Consider the following 21,769-nt stretch of genomic DNA (forward strand, 5'->3'; position numbering starts at 1 on the left):
AAAATAGGCAACTTAGCTGACCCGAAGAACTACAGGCCAATAACTTGTCTGAACACGCTTTATAAGGTATTCACAGCTATCCTAAATGATAGGATTGTTCGGTCAATTGAACAAGGTCACTCATGTATTTTACTTGGACGATCTTAAGATCTATGCTAAAAACAAAGAGCAATTACATCTAGCTCTAGGGATTGTCGAACGATATACTAAGGACATTGGAATGGAATTTGGATTAGACAAATGCGCCAAGGTTTAGTTGAAGCGAGGAAAACTTACTGGCATCCCTGAAGATTCTGAGCTCGTTGATAGAAGCGCTATACGACACCTTTGCGCTGGAGAGACTTATACATACCTGGGCGTGCCACAGAACCGCATTCAGGATGTGACATCTATAAAGGATACTCTCTGAAGCAGATAAAAACGTCTCGTCAGGCAGATTTGGTCTTCCGAACTGTCGGCGAGGAACAAAGTATCTGTAACGAACATGCTTGCCGTCCCGGTAGTACTCTATTCATTTGGAGTAGTTCCATGGACGAAGAATGAGCTCAGATTAAATTAAAAAATGCATTATTCGAGCAGTTGTCGATGTAAAAACTAGTTTTTTTTAGAATCAGTCCTTTTAATTTCAGAAAAAAGTCCTTTTTTTCATTCATTACTTACAGTTTGCCAACACAAAAGGGTTTGAATACAAGAAATGATTGAACAATACATTGAATATTTGTTATAAATAAATTCTATAACATATGAAAAGTCGTGACTCCATCTAATCCCATCTATCTAATTAATAGGATGTATTCAATTGTAGAAAATTATATCAGTTAACGATTGTTAAAAGATGAATAGCTAACAACAAAAATAATAATAAACATTTGGTTAAGGGAGATGAGATAATGTCTATGGTCAAGCCGCGTACCATAATGTATCAGAATTAGCCTATTAACTTTGGGAGATAAACTTTCTTCAGACTCGTGAGTGCCCTGACTTTTCATATGTTATAGAATGTATTCATGACAATTATTAAATTATTGTTTAATTATTCATGGTATTTAAACCCCCTTATGATAACCAACTGTAAATACTGAATGAAAAAAAGAACTTTCTTTCTGAAATTAAGAAGACTGACTTTAAAAAAAAGGAGTTTTTTCGTCGATAGACGGCCAAATAATGCATTTGTTTATTAAATTTGTTAAAAAATTTAAATTATTTACCAAAAAATTATGAATTTTAATGAAATTATGATGAGGTTCCTAATTTTAAAAAATTGACATTGAAAAAAACGTAATTTTTCTGATGACAAATGCCTGAATAATGCATTTGTTTATTAAATTTATTTACGATTTTAACAGGAATAGTCTTAAGAGAAATTTTTTTCATTAAAATATTCTTTTCATTCAAATTTCTTGCAATATAACTGAAAAAACGTTAAATTATTGAAAATGATACAAAACACATTTTTAATAAATAATTTGTTTATAAAAATTTTTTGGTTATGGTATCATGATGGAATATCTTTACATGATGTAAATCTATGAAACGTCTTTGATTAAAACAATTTTTCTATTATTGATGAGCACCGGGAACGTAAAATAGAAAAAGTTGCCATTTTTTTCGTCACATTTATTTATTTATAAAACAATTGAAAAACTAAATGAAAAATCAGGCTCAACAACTTTTTTTGAAATTTTATCAGCTTTAAAAAGGAACATCCAAATCGATCCACAGGTTTAGCCGGAATCGTATTTTAAACCAAAAACTGTACTGTTTCCCCACTGCGCGACGTGCAGTTCGAAGTTTCCCATCTCTGCACGTGCACATTTGTTTCAGTGGCCAACAGTGTATTTACTGTTGTGTAACGGTATCGCAAAGCAATATTTGACAGCAATTTTGTACTCTGGTTTTTTCTCGAGGTTTGTTTTTAAATGCTTACTTTTGGGACAGAATAAACTTGTAAACTGACAGATATATGAAAACATTTTAGCCTTGCTTTAAAATATTTTATTCTCTCTATGCACTAAACAAGCAAGAAATTATTTGTTTGCTTGCTATTATTTCCACAGGATGTTTTTGGTGGTTTGTGCATTATTGGCTGGATCATGGGTGCAAATCGATGCCCACTCTTATCACTTGGGAGTTTGTCCTGTCGTTGAACCAATTCAAGGATTTCAAATGAGCAGGGTAAGAAATATAATTTTACCAAAATAAAAGTAAAATAAAAAATAATTTTAAAATCCTGTAATTATAGTATATTACATCACAAGTAGGGTTAGCTACGTATTTATACAACGCGATCAATGTTTTAAGGACGAGTTGTAGAACCATGGCCGAAAGCCATGGATCTTCAACTCATGCTGCAAACATTGAGTTCCAAGTGACAAGACGTATGTAACAATACGAACAATATACGATATTTGATTCGAAATAAGCATTTTATGAGACTGCAACATCGTGTAGAAAATGAGTGTTGTGTGGCCCCTTACCGAAATGGTTCGAGTACGTCCCATAAAGATTGTACGAATGTGTTTTTCGTGATGACTGTCGTAGGGCGCGAAATTTTAAATGTATTTAGGTGCTAGCTATAGTACCATCTAATGTTATTATTTTTCCCAACAGTATGGTTAAAGAAAAAATTGTGTTTTATGCAGTGGCCATTTGTAGAACTATTTACTCATCACTCGGTAAAGGGCTATACGACGCTTATTTTCAGGGGGCTCTGCAGGCTTATAACATGGTGCTTTTATATATAATATAATAAAACAAGTGGATCAGTAGACGTCAAGCATATCGGGATTTTCAAGTGGTCGTTTGATTTAAATGAATGCATTGTACGGTTACGCAGTAGCGCGTATTTCCCACTTTAAGTTCCGACGTGCAATATTTTGACAAAAATTAATCATGTGTTTTTTGATACTGCTGTCTTTGAATGGTTTAATCAGACAAAGAACAGAGGTGATTTAGTATCTGGACCGATTTTTCAGGAGCTCTTTTTTTAAACGAGATGCTCAACGGCCTGCAAACGTTTCAAGTACGTAAGCAGGAAAAACACATTTATTTGAACGAGTGACAGCAAACTTATTCGTCGTTTCCGTTAAATATTTAGTTTACCCTTGTCTCCGTATTAGAAGCACAATTTTCAAAGTATTTTTTCCACGCAAAAATCCACCGAAAACGGTTCGTATGTTTCTGACTGCGTTTACGTTCTGAGAGCCTGTATTTAATGTTCCCGTCAGTCCTAAAATTGAGTTTAAATCCAGGTTTGACTGTATGTAATTTCCCCTTTAATACCTTAAAGTTTCATCAAAATCAAACAATATAGATATATAAGTAATGTATAACTAAACAGTACTCCTTAGTTTCTAGGAGTATGGTACGTCATCCAAAAGACCTCAACTGCTAGCAAGTGTATTACCTATAATTACACACGTGGTGAAGAGCCTGGAGAATATGTCATCACCCAAGATTCCGATGTTCCTGTCTTGGGTATGCCACCATTATAACAAATTTTGCGATATTAAATATTATAAATTCTCATCTTTTCAATATTTAATTATGTGGAAATATTCCCCGGAAAGTGCTCCACGGAAATTCTACTAAAATTCCGGTTGGAAATTCCGTTAAATTTCCGTAGCAATTATGCTAACTTTTGGTCTGCAAATCACAGCCTGTAATGGACTCTGGAAGTTCCTATAGAATTTTTCTAGCAGAACTCGAGGAAGTTGAGTTCAAAATAAACCTTAGAGGCAACCAACCAACTTGTTTCATGGCTCGTCATTGTACAATAACCTCCAAGTGCACCAGGTGTAAAAAATGCGTCTCCGTCCAAAAAGTTCAGTTTTAAATTGAACTTGAAGGCAACCAACCAATTGTCATTGTACAATGACGATTTATGAAAAAAATTGGGCAGTTGCCTCCAAGATTGATTTATAACTCAACTTCCTCGAGGGAGATGTATTTTTTACACCTGGTGCACTTGGAAGTTTTTGTCCAATGACGAGTCATGAAAAAAATTAATGGTTTGCCTCCAAGGTTCATTACAACTAAACTTCTTCGAGGAAGATGTATTTTTTACATCTGGTGCAAAATAAATTTGTTGTAGCGTTACTCATAGCAACATTTTTTATAGGAACTTCCAGATTCCATTATAGACTATGAATTGCAGACGGAAAGTTAGTAGAATTTTTGTGTAGCACTTTCCGGGGAATCTTCCTACGTGGGATCATACACCCGATTAATTTGAAACTCTGTATATCTACGTATTTTGACGTGTTTATTACGAATATGATAGTGAATATAGTCGCAAATTTGATTTTCTTTATGAAAACGACGGAAACCCGTGGAAAACTCGTAAAAGTTTTTACCATGAAAATGTTATGTGGTATTTTCGGAAGCTTATCCAATGATGTAATTTGTTCTTTTATCACTGGATAGATATTTATTTTTAACATATAGTTTATTTATTTAAACTGAATGAAATTCAAAACTTTGTCGGAGAGTAGCAACTGATTTAATAGCAAGGTAACCATACATCTCTTTAAGTTTTTTCTTTATAATATACTTGTTTGGCTGTATAAAAATAAAAAAAATGAATAGATGATTCCTTTCGCAAAAATCAGTTGAAGTTTTAGTTTTTGATTTATTATATATTAAAGCTGGAATAATCAGGAGCGCAGTATAAACAGTCGTGCTCACGTGATCAGAAGTCCAGCGTAGTGTAGTCACCGCTGTTCTCCTGTCGTTAATTTCACCTCGGCGCTCGCTTCAAAAACACTACGTTCGAGTCAGTGTCTCCAGCGGCCTATTTCATAAAAATTACTAGTCTACAAGTTACAAGTTAGTAAGGTACTGGCTTGTAATGAAAAGTACTTGTATTTTCTGTTTTGCAAGAGTCTTACGTCCACTTGTAATTGCAAGTAATATTTCCTACAAGTTACTAGCTTCTATTTTCCCCTTTGATCCTATTTTGCTTTCCCCCTAACAGACGCTTGAAACAGTCTTGTCTACTCACTCATGTCTATTTCTTCGTTCATGCTCTTCCTTCTTCCTCTTCTTTTCTTATTTATCAGATTCCAAACTCTACCTTCTTTGATCGCTTTTTCTACTTCTTCCTTGTATTTTTCATTTCCTCTTTGCTTTTTCCTTTCTAGCATCTTCTCATGTTCTCTTTTTCTCCTGTTGTACTCCCCCTCCTCCGTTTCCCGTGTTCTCCATTTTTTTACACACTCTTTCATTCTCTCTTTATTCTCCTTGCATTCCTCGTCCCGTCACCCTCTCTCATCCTCTTCTCTTTCTTTCCTTGTACCTATCTCATCCCTTATCTTCTCAATCAATCCTTTCTATTTTTCAATAAACTAGCCTAGCCGCCCCTCTTCTTTTTACCTAATCTTCTCCTTTTCCATTTTTTCTGTAAACTCTTTCATTTTATCAACCATCGAGACTCCCAGTTTCTTGCTCCTTTCTCCCCTCTTTCCTTTCTCCCCTCTTTCCTTTCTCCAAATGCAGCGCTTATGGTCACCACCTTTCAGTGTCTCTATTACTAGGAAGTGCTCGGACCCTGTCTCATTACGCACTTTCATACATCCTATCGTATTCTTCATTCTTTCTTCCGCAAGGATGTAGTCTATTACTGCTTCTCCCTTTCCTCAAAATGTGATATCTCCTTCCTCATCTTCTTTCATATAGCCATTACATATAAACTATCCTGTTTCTCCTATCATGTATAGTAACCTCCTCCCCTCCCTGCCTGTCTCCCTATGTTTGGAATTCCTTACATAGGCCTCCTTTTCTTCATCCCACGTCCCTCCCCCTTGATTGCTAGATCAGGCATTTCAATCACCTCTTAATTACTATCTAATCTTCCTCTTTCGCTCTTCTTGGATATACACAAACCACCGCTATTTCGAATTTTCCAAGTTTAATCTTTCCTAACATTGTTTCATCCTTTTCCTTCCTAATCCCCTTTTCACTCTCTTTTACTGACAATTCTTTTCTCATCCCTGAGACCATTCGGCCCATCTCTCCCTTTAACGTGTTCCTCTCTTGCTTTCTGCAACGTCCACTCATAACCTTTTGGTAACATTCTTTTCATCCCCTTTCAGGCTTTCTCATCCGCTCATGTTCCCCCAAAACCCCACCTGTCCATCTTCTCCTCCTGTTCAACCTGTCCTTATCTTTAGCTCTTTTTTAGTTTGTAAACCCCGATGCATTTCTTCCTTTTTATTTACCTGTTACTTATCCTTCTCTTTTCCTTGCCTTGTTTCTATGTTCTTCCCTTCAACAACTTCTTTTTACCCATTACTTCAAACCTTTCCTCACACTCCAATGTCACAAACAACATGCCTTCCCTCCTTTTCTTCATTCTTCCTACTCTTTTTACCCTTTCTATCCTAATTTGCGCTCCTATATCTTACATTAGCTTCTTAATCTCTTTCTTTCCTGCTGCACTATTCACTCTTAGCCCCTTGATCATTATATTCATTTTCCACTTTGATCTTTGCCACCTTTCTATTTGTCTTTAGATCTGAATCACGTCTAACTTATTTACTCTCTCTTCTATTATATTCATCTCCCTTTTCCTATTTTCATCATATTATCTCTGCTATTTTTCTATGCTTTATATTTTTTCCCAGACCTTTTCTTTTTCGCCGTTCCATAATTCTTCTCACTCATCCCATTTCTTCCATATTTGTTTACCTCCTCCTTTACCTTCCCCTTGCCTCTTCACATCTTTCAGCATCCCACAAGTGTCCTCTCTAAAGCTTGCGAACATTGCATGAATCTTCGTCACACACTTCGTCGTCACACTAACAATTTCCGCGCTGCTTGTCACCCGGTAAATTCGGTGCCTTGGTCAATATTTAAATAGTAGAATTTTGCATTAAAGCCTAAAATTTTTCTAGCGCTTCTAAATAATAAATATCTGCATGTACTATATACAAAGGATGGTTTTCTCTAGTGTGTATTTGTTTAAATGACTATTAATTTCTTTTAGAAACCATAAAGTCTCACAATTTAGTACTGTCTCATTAAATTTGACGTTTTTTAAGTCTTTAATTTCTGGAAACTGCGTTTGTATTTCCCGGTAAAAAGCGTAGAATAGAGAAAAATGAATATTTTCAGATTTCAGCGCAAAAGTGAAGATTATTATATTATTTAAAAAGCGCGATTTTTCCATCTGTCTAAAATTCCACAGTAAGAATAAGATAGCTCCTAAACTTATTCACTTCTATTTCCATAGCATGACCCAGTCTCATTTTCCATAAGGTGGCTTTACTGTAACCGATTGATTTTGTTATATACTTTTATTTAGATTATTTTGCACCGCAGGTTTTATTATTTTGGTCTCATCTATTTTATTATCGTCCTAGTACATTTGTTCTCTGCCTGGATCAATCTAAAGCGTACACCCTGTACAGTGCCGTTGTTCTCTGCCTGCTGCATTTTAGTTTTCCTCTTCTATCACGTCTAATACTATACTGTTAGAAAAATCTGTATGAGGTTTAATATACATGTGTGTGAAGCAAATATGCACTAATGCTACTGAAATATAACATGCATTGGTTTAGAGAATTTAACATACATGTGTATTAAATTTAATATACAGGTCAATATAGCAATGTGCGTGAAAACTCAATGTGCTTTAATTTCTTTAAATCTTGTCAAATATTCTTAATTAAATTTATAATCTAGAATTGGTCGACTGAATTATTATTTATTATGAAAGTGCAATGTACGGGTAAAACTTTTTCCTAATTTCGCCCTGAATAGTCAAAATTTAAGGCGAAGACAGTTAATTGTGGGTTAGGTCTATTATTTATTTGCTTAATTGAACTTTTTGACAGGAAATCCAATTATATTTCTGGTTAACAGGAAGAAGGTATCATGTTTTATTATTTACAATCGAAAATTACTGCTAAACTTATTATGAATTTGTGAAAAATAGAATTATCTGATTTTTCTTGTAAGTGATTAACATGAATGTATATGAAATTTAATATAGTCGCACTTAATGGCGATTTCATATAATTGATATATTAATTTTAATACACATGGGTATATTATATTTAATATCATTTTTAACAGTGTAAGTTTTATCATGCAGTTGAATGCGAGCTCTAGGCCCATAACCTAATTGGTTTGATATTCAATAAGTAACAGAGCTTGATACAAAACTAGTGTTTATTATTACAAGAGTCACGTCTACGAATAGTTACAAGTTGAAAAGATAAGTAATATGATATTATTAATTTGTAAGCACATCTGCAATCGACAGTGGTCGGTCACGTACTATCCTGCAAAATATATATAATTAACGTTAATATTGTAATTATAAAATATTATATTAATATTAATAATTAGTTGACTAACTTTTAATAGAAATAGTTAAACTTTCAAGTGAAACAATTAGATTTCTGCAACAAAAAATTTTTGAATCAAATACATAACTGAACAAAAAACATTTTTTAAATTGTTTTCAACATAATAGTAAAATTTTAAATTAAAAAATTACATTTTCATCCAAAAAGCTAAATTGTATATTAAAAAAAGGCATTTCTAATAAAACACATGAACTTTGCACAAAAGAAATTTATTTTCCATGAAGACTAATTTTCTGAACAAAAAATTAATGTTTAATCATAGTTAAATTTTCGACAACAAAGCTTAATTTTCTACCAAGAAAGAAGAGTATTCGATAAAATACAAAAAATTCTAACTAAAAAAGATCACTTTTCATTTAAACATAGAATAGTTAAATTTGTGGTTAAAAAAATAATTTTTAACCAAAAAGAAAATAAATTTTCTACAAAATAGTCACATTTTCAGAAAACAAATTTATCCAACTAATTGATGAATCATCAACCAAAAAAAATATGAGAAAAAAAAAGTTAAAATTCTTTGAAATCGCTCGAAATTATTGAAATTAATTGAAAATTCGTTGGAATGTTTTAAAATATCCTGAAAATTTTTGAATCCTTTAAAACCGCTTAAAATATTTGAAAGCTCTTGAAAATTCCTTACAAGTTTAAAAATACCTTAAAAGATTTCAAATCCTTTAAAATCTCATACTGAATTATTGAAATCAATTGAAAATGCCTTGGAATCTATTGAAATATCCTAATATATATATCAAATCCTTTAAAATATCATATTAAATTACTGTCAAAAATGGAAAATTCCTTGGAACGTTTTAAAATACTCTCAAATATTTTTAAACCTTCAAAATATTTTGAAATAGTTAAATTTTTAACTAAAACAATTAGTTTTCTGCAAAAAATTGGTTAAATTTGTTTTGAACAAAATATTAAAATTTTTATCCAAAAGGCTGAATTGTATAAGAAAAAAGGCATTTTTAATCAAATACATGAACTTTTCACAAAAGAAATTTATTTTCCATAAAGTATAATTTTCTTGTAGTTAAAAGAAATTAATTTTCAAACAAAACCAAAAAAAAATTCCACAAAATAGTTAAATTTTCAGGAAGCAAATTTTAAAATCTCTTGAAATTTTGCAAAGCTCTTGAAAACTCCTTGCAATTTTAAAAATACCGTAAAATAGTTTAAATCCTTTAAAATCTCATACTAAATTATTGAAATCAATTGAAGATTTCTTGGAACCTTTGAAAATACTCTTAAATATTTCAAAAACCTCAAAATCTTTTGAAAAATCTTGACATCTTTTAAAGAGTTTTAATATACTTTGGAGTTTTTTTAAACATCATTTTTTTAAAATTCCAAAGTAATTAAGAAATCCTAAAAAAAAGTCCTAGGCATTTCAAAAGATTTTGAAGGATTTGAAAAATTTATGATAATTTTAAAGATTCCAAGCAATTGTCATTAATTAAAGTAATTTAATATGATATTTTGAAGGATTTGAAATATTTCAGGGAATTTTCAAATTTTCAAGGAATTTTTATGAGCTTTAAAAAATTTCAAGAAATTTCTAAAGATTTGTACGGATTTTAAATATTTGTGAATGTTTTAAAAGATGTCGAGTAATTTTCAATTTAATTTTATAATCTCAAGGAATTTCAACGAATTTTAACAGAGTTATTTAAAAAATTCGAAAGTAGAATTTTTTTTTGGTTTTGTTTAAAAATTAATTTCCTTAAACTACAAGAAAACTGTACTTCGTGGAAAATAAACTTGTTGTGTGCAAAGTTCATGTATTTGATTAAAAATGCCTTTTTTTCTTATACAATTCAGCCTTTTGATTAAAAATTTAACGTTTTATTTAAAAATTTGAATATTTTGTTTAAAACAAATTTAGCAAATTTTGCTTGCATAAAACTTATTGTTTTAGATGAAAATTTAACTATTTGTATTAAAATTTAGTCAACTATTAATTAAAATTAATGTTGTATTTTATAATTATAATATTAACATTAATAATATGTACAATAGTAATAATACTCATAATATATACGCCTGAAAAACATAACCTTAAAATTGACTCATGCATACATGAAGAATCACGCGAAACATTAAATTCGCCAGTTTCTTCCATTTCTTTCAAATGAGGATCGAGATATAAATAGAAGACCACCGAAGTCTTCCGAAGCTATCAGATCGACAATCATCGTACAGCAGAAAACCGAAGTCGAATCGTGCATTTTCGGCTTACACACGAACTCACAGTGGTAATCATGCACCTTCTGTTTTGTGGCTCCCAAACGGTAGGTATGGTGGGGGTAAATTTCATCCACGATCTGGCAGCCCTGCTATCCTGAGTCGCGAGCAGCAGTGTCTCCAGAACGTGGGATTTTTCGGCCCCCGCCACTCTCCCAACTGGGGAAAACACATACAAACGTACGTGAATCGGCTCTGTCAAATGCTGCGAAGATCAGCTTAGTGTAAAGCCGAAAATCCATGAGCTGGAATCCGAGCTCTCCTGACTTAACGAATGATGATTTAGTTGCTCCTCAAATTTATTCCGGTTTTGAAATCCCGAGTAACATTAGAACCATTAGACTTACTATTGCGAAGAGGAAAATATAATTTACTTTATGCAAATAGGTATAGATTGCAAGATTTCTGAGTCTAAAATATTTCAAATTTAGTGCTAGATGTCTTGTCATATTTTTAGTAAACAATTAATTTATAGCAAATAAAAAAAAGAATTTTTGACAAAATAGTTAAATTTTCAACTGAAAAAAATGACTTTAAAAATTACATCATTCAACTGAATATTTTAGTTTATAGTTAACTATACAGTTGAAAAAATTAATTTTGAATCCACCAACAATGCGAATTTTCAAACAAATAAATAAATTTTTCACTAAAACAACTGAATTTTCAAAGAAGAATAACTCGCCACGAAAGAATTTAGAAGATAAATTTTAAACTGACACAATAAGTATTTAGCCAAAAAATGTACTAGTTAAATTTTCGAATAAAAATTGAATTTTCAACGAGAAAAAAATAATTTTTCAATTAAAAAATATTAATTTTGAACCAAAAATAGATCAGTTAAATTTTCATTTAAAAAAATTTATTTTGAATAAAAAAACAATCGAATCTACAACAAAATAGACAAATTTCCAACCAAAGAAATGAATTTATGTACAAAAAAACTAATATTCTTGTAAAAAAGACAAAATTGCAACAAAAAACATGAATTTTCAACCACATAGTTGAAGTTTCAACTAAAAAGAAAAGGTTTCAACGAAAAATGAATAGTTACATTTTCATTTGAAAAATAATTATTAATCCAAAAAAATAAAAATTTCTACAACATATTTAAATTTTCAAGCAGAAAATTAAATTTGCAAAGAAATAATTTAATTTTCAATCCAATAATTTTTTAACCAACACAGAATTTCAGAAACTTTAAAATCAATTATAAAACAAGAAAACGAACTTTTAAAATATAAATCAATTTTTTCAAATAAAAAAAAATTGAAATTTCAACAGAACAGTTAAATTATTAACGAAAAAATCAATTTTCAAACGAGAAAAATAATTTTTTATTAAAAAAGGATAAATTTTACTGAAAAAATAATTTTAAAAAAATTTTAACAAAATCGTTAAATTTTCAACTTTAAAAATGAATATTAAAACTAAAAAATAAGTATATAACAAAAAATAAAGGGAATGGATTTTGAGAGAAAATTGAAAATAGAACACAACATTTTTTCATTATTTCGTAAAAATTTTAAAAAAGGTGTAAAAGACTGTGTAGCAAAATGTTGCAATTTTGCCATGTTATATAATTCTGAAAATAAATAAAGAACTTTATTATTATTAAGCCTTCTTGCGCAATATTGTCGTACGATTTTTTAAAAAGTTTATGATGGTTTAAAAATATGCTTTCAAATTTGAGTAAGTTCAAGATATATATGTATTTAGAAATTTTGAAACGATTAAAAAATAATTAAAAATTTTAACTATTTTTTAAGTATTTTGTAAGGTTTCACGAAAATGAAAAAAAATCTTTTAGGTTCTCAGAAATAATTAAAGTAATTTTTTATTCCGAAAAATTATTTTTAAGAGATTATTTTAAAGCATTTCAAAACATTACAGGGCATTTCAAAAATTCTCAAAGAAGCTTGTTATTTCGCAGTATTTAAAAAAATCAGCAATAATAATTTGAATAGTTTTTAAAAATTAGAAGATTAGAAGATCTGACAGGATTAGAACAAAAGAATTATTTTTCGAATATTCGTTTGAAGGTTTTTTATGATTTTTTATTTTAAAAAATTTGCTTTAAGAGAAAATTAAAAAATGTTTTTGAACATACTAAAGGATTTCATAAAATTTAAAAGAAGACTGTAGAAGATTTTAAATCAAATTGTTTCAATTTGTTAAGATTATAATAAATAGATAAAAATCGAGTAAATGCAAGAAATATTAAGAAGAATAGAAGAGATTTAAATCGAATGTTAAACTTAAATTCTGTTAGAAACTTAGATTTTAAAGATTTCAAAAATAAACTTTAGAAGATTCAAAGGAATTTCAAAAGATTCCAAGGAGATAAAACTATTTTTATGAAATTTCGTGAGAAAATTTAGGAGGTTGTAAGTCAATTTTTTATATCTTGAATCTTTTTTCAAAAATGTAAGAAAAATTTTAGCCAGCTAAAAATATTTTTAGGAATTTAAGTCATTTTTAGTGTATTAGAAATATAAATAAACTTGCAAACATTTCTGAAAAATTTTCAAATATTCCTTGGTATCTTTTTTTGGAGATTCTATGATATAAAAACTGTGCTCTGTACACATTAATATTTTTAATGGAAAATAAGAATACTTTTATAAATATTCCTAAATTTTATTTTAATATGACACGAGGGAATAGATTTCAGAAATGAAATTATAAAAATATCTCCATTAGTTAGTAAAATACTATTAAGAATCGTCTTTTAAATGATACAAAATACATTAAAAAGTAAAAATAAGAAAGGTCAGAAATTCATGTGGTTGCCTGTTCGAAAATCCCACTTATTTTTTAATAAAACTCCTTTTCACAATTATACAATTATAATTTCACAATTATACCTTTTCTGAATTATACGAGACATAAAGACAAAACCTCAAACAAACCGGTTCCGTTCTATCAATAAAAAGTAAACTCGACTCATGCGAACAAGGACAAACAGAGACAGTTCAAAATTTCTCTTTATGGTGCAAAAAAATCACTAATGAACTCAAATATGTAGTTCAAGCTCAATCCCCTACAGACGAAGACGAAAGGAGAATTAGATTAAAAATTGAAGAACAAGAAAGTATCAACCGGTAAATGATAAATCTCAGAAGGGGAATAGTAGTACAAGTTCGGTATATGAGTCCAACCAACATCGCAGAAGCACAAAAGGAAGCAATCGAGTGTGACACCTTCAAGAAATGCTCTTCCTACACCAAAACCCTCACCTCGCTTCATGTATCGACCAATACCTCCTGCGAGCCAAGAAGCAAATTCTTCAGGAAACACAGGCGCTAAAGCACTGAACAAAACAATACCTTTGGCAGAAAGAGCAAAAATGACATGCCATAAGTATGGAAAACTTGGATACTTCGCAGCCCAGTGTTAGTCAAATGAAACGCAAAATTTTCAACCAGGCTAATACCAAAAGTGACCTCCACAAGTAAGAAATATATTGGATCAGGAATTGGAAAAATTTTGGGAAAAAATGTCCCAGGAAGAAATGGAGGAACAAATCCACTACGAGGAATCAGCAGCATCTCTACCATATGTGGAGAACTTAAATCAATACGAGGAAGAACAAGCTATATCTTTTAGGTAAAGAATTCACAACCCAAACCGATTACAAAGCCCTGCTTTGGCTCCACAATGTAAAAGACGAAGTTCTAGGCTTATACTGTGGAGATTTTGTTTAGAGGAATAGAAATATTCAATTGAGTATGTCAAAGGAAAGGGAAACAAGGTAGCCGACTGCCTTTCTAGACTTTTCACGATTTACAACGACGATATAGGAAAAGCATTTGCAATAACAAAAGATACCTTAAAAAAAGCAATAAAATCAGCTGACCAGACATAGAAATTTCCAATACACTAGTAGTAACTGAAGAAAGAACACAAGAGGAAAGAGAAAAAATAAAACTCCCACCAAGAAGAATGAAGAAAACTTTAGAAGAACCCGAACCTTTGGAAACCGAAACACTACATGAAAATAATAATAACCAGGAACAAGGAGTTGTTAAAACAGGAAACATATTCGAAGATTTCATGCAATGGAGACTACAACCAATTCCTGGAAAAATTAAAATTAAGCCTAATGTTATAGGAAAACTATGGAAGAATATAACAAAAGAAGACCTACCACCATACAATGTAGAACAATGGCTAAGAAAACTGGGATTGTTAATAGAAGAAATTCTAGCAAGGAAACTCTCTTTAATTAGATTATTAATCGGAATGCCATTAATCAAAGAGGCTCACGCAAACCATCTAAGTTAACAAAATACACTGGATAAAGCCAATCGATTAGGAAATTAGACAAAAATGGATGAAGAAATAAAAAAGTATGTTAAAACCTGTCCAATCTGTCAGCTCCACAAAACAACAAGAATAAAATATCAAATGGAGAGCATAATACCCGACGTCCCACTGAAACCTAATGACAAAATCTCATTAGATATCTACGGACCCCTCCAAGAAACACATTGTGGAAACAAGTATATCCTCAGTATACAAGATAGATTAAGAAGACACACTCTGTTATTACTCATGAAGGAGGAAACCTACGTATCTATTATTACCTAGATGATAGCTCATTGTGTCTGCACATTCAGAGCCCCAAAAACAATACTGACGGATGAAGGTCAAAATATTACATTCAACATGATGCATCCATTCGAGGAAACATTAAATATCAAACCTATTAAAACAACATCCTTCCATCCACAATCTAATAAAAACATCGAGAGGATGCACTCCACATTAGGTAACTTGATCCGGACAACAATAGCGGTAAATAATAGAAATTTGGATTACAACCTGAAATTTTTAAACTTTGTAATAAACAATACAAAAAATCAAACGACAGGATTCTCGCCCTACGATCTCACGTTCGGTAGAGAACCCAACATCCCATCTGCAATCCAACAAAATCCAAGGATTACTTATCAAGACCTAATCCAAAAATGGAAAAGGAAACACGAAGCGAACTTAATGAAAACCAGGGAACGAATTCAATTAGAAAACGAGAAAAAGAAGCAGCACCTAGATTAAACAATTTTTAAACATCACCCTGTCTATAAAGTCGGAGATAAAATAAAAGTTAGGAACAATGCCAAGTTGAACAAATTAGATCGAATTTGGAAAGGTCCTTATGAAATTATAAACATTCTGGATAATAAGAACCTTAAAATTCTAACCAAAAATAATGTAACCACAGTCCACATTGATAACACTATGCCATATTTTACAGATGATAATCAAGTGGATCCTAAAATTCCTCATACCCATGGCAGTAGCTTAATATCAACTGGAGGAAATAAAAGGAAACTTATATGTAGAAGATATCTCAAAGGTACATTTACTCCATGAAACCGGACGATTAATCATCGGCATCAATCTAACATCAACAAAGGAAAGAATCGACGCTATTGGTAACACTCTTGAACTCGCTGAAAAAGGTTGTAATTGAAACTGCACCCCCCCCCCCCCCCCCCCCCCCCCCTCCAATTCGAAATTCAATTAGTCAACGGTAGACTCAATCGGTTGAAAGCGAAAAATAACATCTTAAATAAAATGCTAGGGAATCAACGAGCAAAAAGAGGCCTAGCTAAATTTATAGGCGACATTTCAAAAACCTTATTTGGCACCTTAAGCAAATCAGACCTAAACCAGATAAATTCCAAATTCGACAATATGTATAACGACAATAAAAACATAGCTTCTATCTTGTCGAATCACACTAAAATATTAAAAATAGTGTTGGATTTATCTTCAATGAATCACAAATTTAACTTAGGTTAGGAAAACAAAGAAAGAGAATTTTCTCGAAAGGCCATAATGGTAGATGAGACAACGGAAGATATGGACACTGCTATCAACGCAATATTCGATGGCAAACATGGTAATGTGTACCCCCAAATCCTTACCCTGACCATCCTAAAGAAAACAATACAGGAATTTGAGGAAAAGCGTCGTACCCGTTACCACTTCGATAATCAAGAGGACAACTGTAAACACCTCCTCGACATAAGTGAAACATCCGTTGCTATTATTAAAGGATTACTAACTTACATAATTCAAATCCCAGTACTTGAAAAAGAAGAAGGAACGCTTAAACATATTACCCCTATCCCAGTAGCAGTGCAAGGAGTTTAACTATCCATAGTTCCTGACTTCAACTATGTAATAACATACAGAGACTCATACTTTCCGATAGACACACAGTTAATTGAAAAAATTAAACAAATATTAGAATACAAAATTTGTAAATGAGCACAACCAAACATTAAACTAATCGAAAGTGACACTTGTAAAGCTAGTATCTTCAAAAGATATACGGAAAATAGATGTAACACTTCTTCCTATTCATAACAATGACGGATATATCATAATATCAACGAAAATATTAGTGTTAAACATATCTTGTAACAAATATATTAAAAACATAGACATCAAGGAATCGACCCTTATAACAGGTAAAAACTGCAAATTGTATAAAAATTGTGATACAAAACATGGTATAAAACCGCTATATCTTGGTTAGTTTATTTGGGGCATGGCTCAATAGGTTTAGTGGTGACATACATTTTGTACAAATTAAGAATATTCGAACTTTTACGATCTTGCATACCTAAAAAAGCATGCTTATTCTGCGTGAAAACAAACATCGAAACCCCTACACATGTCGTTAACTACAATGTTTCCGTTCAACCACTTTTAAATACACCATCCAAAGTAAGGCGAGTTAGAGGGTTAAAAGATTAATATTTTTGGAGCCCAAACCCACTCTAAAAGGAATACTGTAAAGGTCAGCAAGAGTTTCCCCTACCTAGCATTCAGTAAGGTCTATATTGCAGAGCGTGAGACCCGTTAGGCCAGTTCGCTTAATTACTTAGCACGTCATTGTACTCTAATAAAGAATCGTGATATCTTATAAAAGATATCATATGTTTGTAAAAACATAATCTTAGTCTTTAAATTATGACATATATTGGAAAATTTAATATAAAAATTTTAAATGTTAAGTGTATTTAAATACTACAATTTTTAATATTTCCAAATTTTTAGAACTAATTTAACAAATTTTATATGTAATTAAAATTAAAAAATTTTTAAATCGCATTTAACTTATTCCAAGTTATCTTTTTGAATTTTAAATATTTATGTTATTGCTTATTCTGATTGGAAATAATTGAACCTCTTGTGATTTAAAGCAGGGAAAATTTTTTACACGATAATTAGGAAAATAATTCTTTTGTTCTAATCTTGTCAGGCCTTCTAATCTTCTAATCTTTCAAAATTATTCAAATTTTTCCTGATTTTTTCTATCTCGCAAAATTAAAAAAAAAATGCCTTTAAAATTTTTCCCATACTTTGAAAATTTTTGATGTATTTTGTAATGTTTTGAAATGCTTTAAAATAATCTCAAATTAATTTTTGGAAATAAAAAGTTATTTTAATTATTTCTAGGAACCTGAAACAATGTTTTTCATTTTCGTAAAAATGTACGTAGTAGATTTTTAAACCAACATATAATTTAAAAAATTGTTTATCAAAATTGCACAAGAAGGCAGAATAAGAATGATTTTACTTAATTTAAGATGTAACAAAATTGACTTATAATCTTCTAAATTTTTCGCAGGAATTTTCAGACAAATAGTTTTATCTCCTTGAAATATTTCGGAATTCCTTTAAAGGTTCTAAAGTTTGTTTTTGAAATCATTAAAAATCTAAATTTCTAAGAAAATATAAATTTAAACTTCGAATTAAATCTGTTTCATTTTTCTAAATATTTTTTTAATTTACTTGGTTTTTAAAAATTTAATAATCTCACCAAATTGAAACATTTGCTTTAAAATTGTCTACACTTTTCATTTAAACTGTAGGTTTTGTCCGTGTGAAATATAGTAGGAGAAGGTGTACATGACTGAGTTGCACACGCAACCCATTTCTCCTCTTCTGAATTTGGAAACTCGAAGGTGCACGATTGCCCATCGGAACACTTCGGCAGTTCTATTTATATCTCTATCTGCTAACTGTTTTGAAATAAAATCAAGAGATTGGGATTTTAATATTTTCAGATTTCGATGCTGGCCATTCTCATTATTTGAATACCTCGCGCGCCTCTTTATGTGCGTATATTTTGAGGTTACGTTATTACAAGTATAAAATATAAATGATATTGTCTTGTACCCCGTTGTCAGGTTATGTGACGCGTATTTGAGGTAGCAGGACAGGGTGTGATGGGGTGGGGGGGGGGAAGTAATTTTGAATCAGATGGCTGACGGGAGGTACAGGTGCTGGATGGGAAAGGTACTCGTATCACATGAGGCCGGTTAAGGATAAGGTAGTCAGAAAGGCAGGAGTGCGATGAAGCCTGCATAAAGCGGGGCGCAGACGGGGCTGAGTCTAGTCACGAGAGGCCGACCGGGGAGCGGCGGTCTGGTTTGCCTGTTGGCGCGCGGCGATCCACTGGTCAAGTCCTTGCATCCCTCGTTGTGGGTTGGCTTGACTGGTGGGTGGGGGCAAGCATACACGCTTGATGTCCCCCTTCATAAGTTTCCGCCAGGCGGATAACCCGTCCACGTATATAGCGGTTGGGGGAGGGTTGAGTTATGGTCACCGAGTGCGGCTTTTTGTTGTAATTTTTTTGTGGGGGAGGAAGGGTGAGGAAGAAGGACGGGAGAGAAAATTCTGGGTTAAATGTGCGGGAGCCCAAGGTGGATCGCCGACCCGGAGTTGGTGTAGGTCGGTGAGTGGCCACCCGATGACTTTTTTTCAAATTTCCCACCCCCCTTTATTCATCGAAATTTATATTCCGCCGGTGACTTCCGCAGAAGCGTTTTGCGGGAGGGGAACCTAGGAGGGAGGGCGAGAACGTCTCGGGCGTCTCGTAGGCGAAGAGAAGCAGGGTGTCCGATCCTGGTTCCGTCGGAGTGATCCTGGCACTCGGGGTGCTAGGAGGGGCCAGATCGGGCGAGGCACCGGCACACGGATTCCGGCTCGAAGTCTGAGCATCCGCGATTGTACCGGGCTGTGGATGGTTAGCAGCGTTGTCTCCCGGTATGACGACGAGGTTAATTTTCATAAGTTCCCCTGGCACTGGAAGGGCTGCGGACGGGGCCACCTTTAAATCCCATGGACATGGGGGAGAATTTGGGCAGTCCCGTACTATAGGCCGGCTTGGTCCGGCCGCTGGAGAGTCGCCCCGTCGGGTGAGATTTGTCGGCGGGAAGACGTACCGAGGTTCCCAAATAAACCGCGGCACCCGTAAGGACAGAGGTAGGCGACGACTAGAGAAAGGACGTCTCTGCTGTGGGTCCCGTGTTCCGTTGTTACCTCGACGGATCTCTAATAGATTAGGGGCCCCGGGTATCAGCAACCCAGGCTCGTGTGGGTCGTAAGGCGGCCCGGCGAAACGAGGCGGTGAATTAGGGACGGCGTGGCGAACTGCTTCGTTGACGGCTCGTTGAAGTTGCTCTCCTTAAGCTCGCTGGAGCTGTCATTCCCGGTGATTTGCCTGACGCTCGGCGGCTCGTCGAGCCCGCTCTTCTGCGGGTAATGTCGCCTCTTCTGCTTGGCGCGCCCTGCGAAGCCGCGTCCGGCGATTAGGCCGCGGTCCTCGGCCTTCCCTTGACATAAAAGGTGGTCAATGAGGAAAGCGCACCGTACACACGCGGACATGTGGAAAAACACTCGGGTGGTCGTAAACCCGAGAGAGTGCAGTTGAGGCGACTCGGCCCGCTTCCTGATACTTCCAATGGAGGCACGACAACCTCTCGGCCGACAATGTCTCCACGAAAGTACCGTACCACCGGAGAAGAAAACAACCTTTCGGCCGATGTTCCCTCGGATAACGGAAGGCACCGTGAATCGCGGGGAATGGCACTATCAGGCAAGCCTGGCACCACAAGCCCTTTTTTTTGCACTCACTTATACACTTGACAGCTGAAGACAACTAACTCACGGGGGTGTTTGGTGGTTGAAGCCGACGATTTCTGCTGGCACTATAGCTCGATGGTATAGAGAAGGCGATGAGAGGGTAGGCTGTCACGGACAGCAGAGAACTGTAATGAAGTTGGTTGAAGACCGTTTATTTTACTTAGAAATTTTGCACATAGACAGAGAGAGAGCAGAGCGGAACTCAGGCTCTCCTTACTTCCTAAAGCGCACTGACTCTACGAAACCAGACTCGATGCTCGGTGACCGAGCGGGAGGCTATCCGAGATCAGTGGGAGCGGCAGCGAGCCCGCTGATTGGCTGCGACGCCGAAAACGGAGTCGCAGCCAGCAGAGGGGGAAGCGCTGCCTCGAACGCACTACCTTGGATCTCACGCTTTAGCACCGAAATTAATGTAAAATCGCTAATAATTAATTTGAATTTAAAAATAGAAGTAATTAAGATAATTTAATGAAACTTAAAACTAGTGCTAGGTACTATCCCAGCTTCATTATTCCGAAGGAATCACGAAGCTAGGGCAAATAGAACGGCAGTTGGGTTTTTCTGTTCATTAATTATTAATTTTGATTATTATTATTATTACATTTACTTTTATTTATATTTTAAAACTACCGCCCAACTGCCTCTCTATTTCGGCTAATTTAAAGATGGATGTCTTGTGTTAATTGTTCCTTTATAATTAAAATAACTAACAATAAGCCTAGTTACTTACTTAATTAAAATATTTTTCTTGCCTTAAACGTTTTTTTTGTACTCAACTTCAACCCTGGACCACCCTCTTGCTCGTTACTTTCTTTATTTTATTTATAATTTTTCTACATCGTTTCTCCTAAAGTATTTTGAACTTGGGTGATCCGGCGCTGGTTGAGCTCCCCGGTCTCGCCAGTGCGCCTAAGAAGAAAGGTAGAGGAGAGAGAAAAGAGAGAGAGAAGATGAACGCGCGAGAGAGATAGGCACTGGCGTACGTGTTTGGACCTACCGCAATATTTCCGTGTTGCACGAAAACACGACGGTAGCACGTGTTGACAGTTGACCGGGAAGGAATTTTCGGTTATCTGTGGGCCGTCTGGGCACGGCAAATGTGCCCAGACAATGCTAATTGCTTTATAGGGGTGAGCAAACTCGTCCATAGAATCTCAGGAATTCTTAAATGGTCACGTAAAACTTTCACTCCAAATCAT

At 33.7% G+C, this 21,769-nt stretch overlaps 1 protein-coding gene across 2 annotated transcripts in view; it reads left to right on the top strand.

The window, feature by feature from the left end:
• Positions 1-21,769, top strand: part of LOC117170323 (apolipoprotein D-like) — a 173,212-nt gene that overhangs the window by 28,108 nt on the left and 123,335 nt on the right. For both annotated transcript variants that reach the window (XM_033357033.1, XM_033357034.1), the window contains exons 2-3: positions 2,058-2,175; positions 3,351-3,477. In XM_033357033.1, coding sequence (XP_033212924.1) covers positions 2,059-2,175; positions 3,351-3,477 — 244 coding nt within the window. In that variant the 5' untranslated portion in view covers position 2,058. The remainder of the gene's footprint in view (positions 1-2,057; positions 2,176-3,350; positions 3,478-21,769) is intronic.

This window comes from Belonocnema kinseyi, chromosome 3, assembly GCF_010883055.1.
Source record: "Belonocnema kinseyi isolate 2016_QV_RU_SX_M_011 chromosome 3, B_treatae_v1, whole genome shotgun sequence".
In the NCBI taxonomy this organism is placed as follows: Eukaryota; Metazoa; Arthropoda; class Insecta; order Hymenoptera; family Cynipidae; genus Belonocnema; species Belonocnema kinseyi.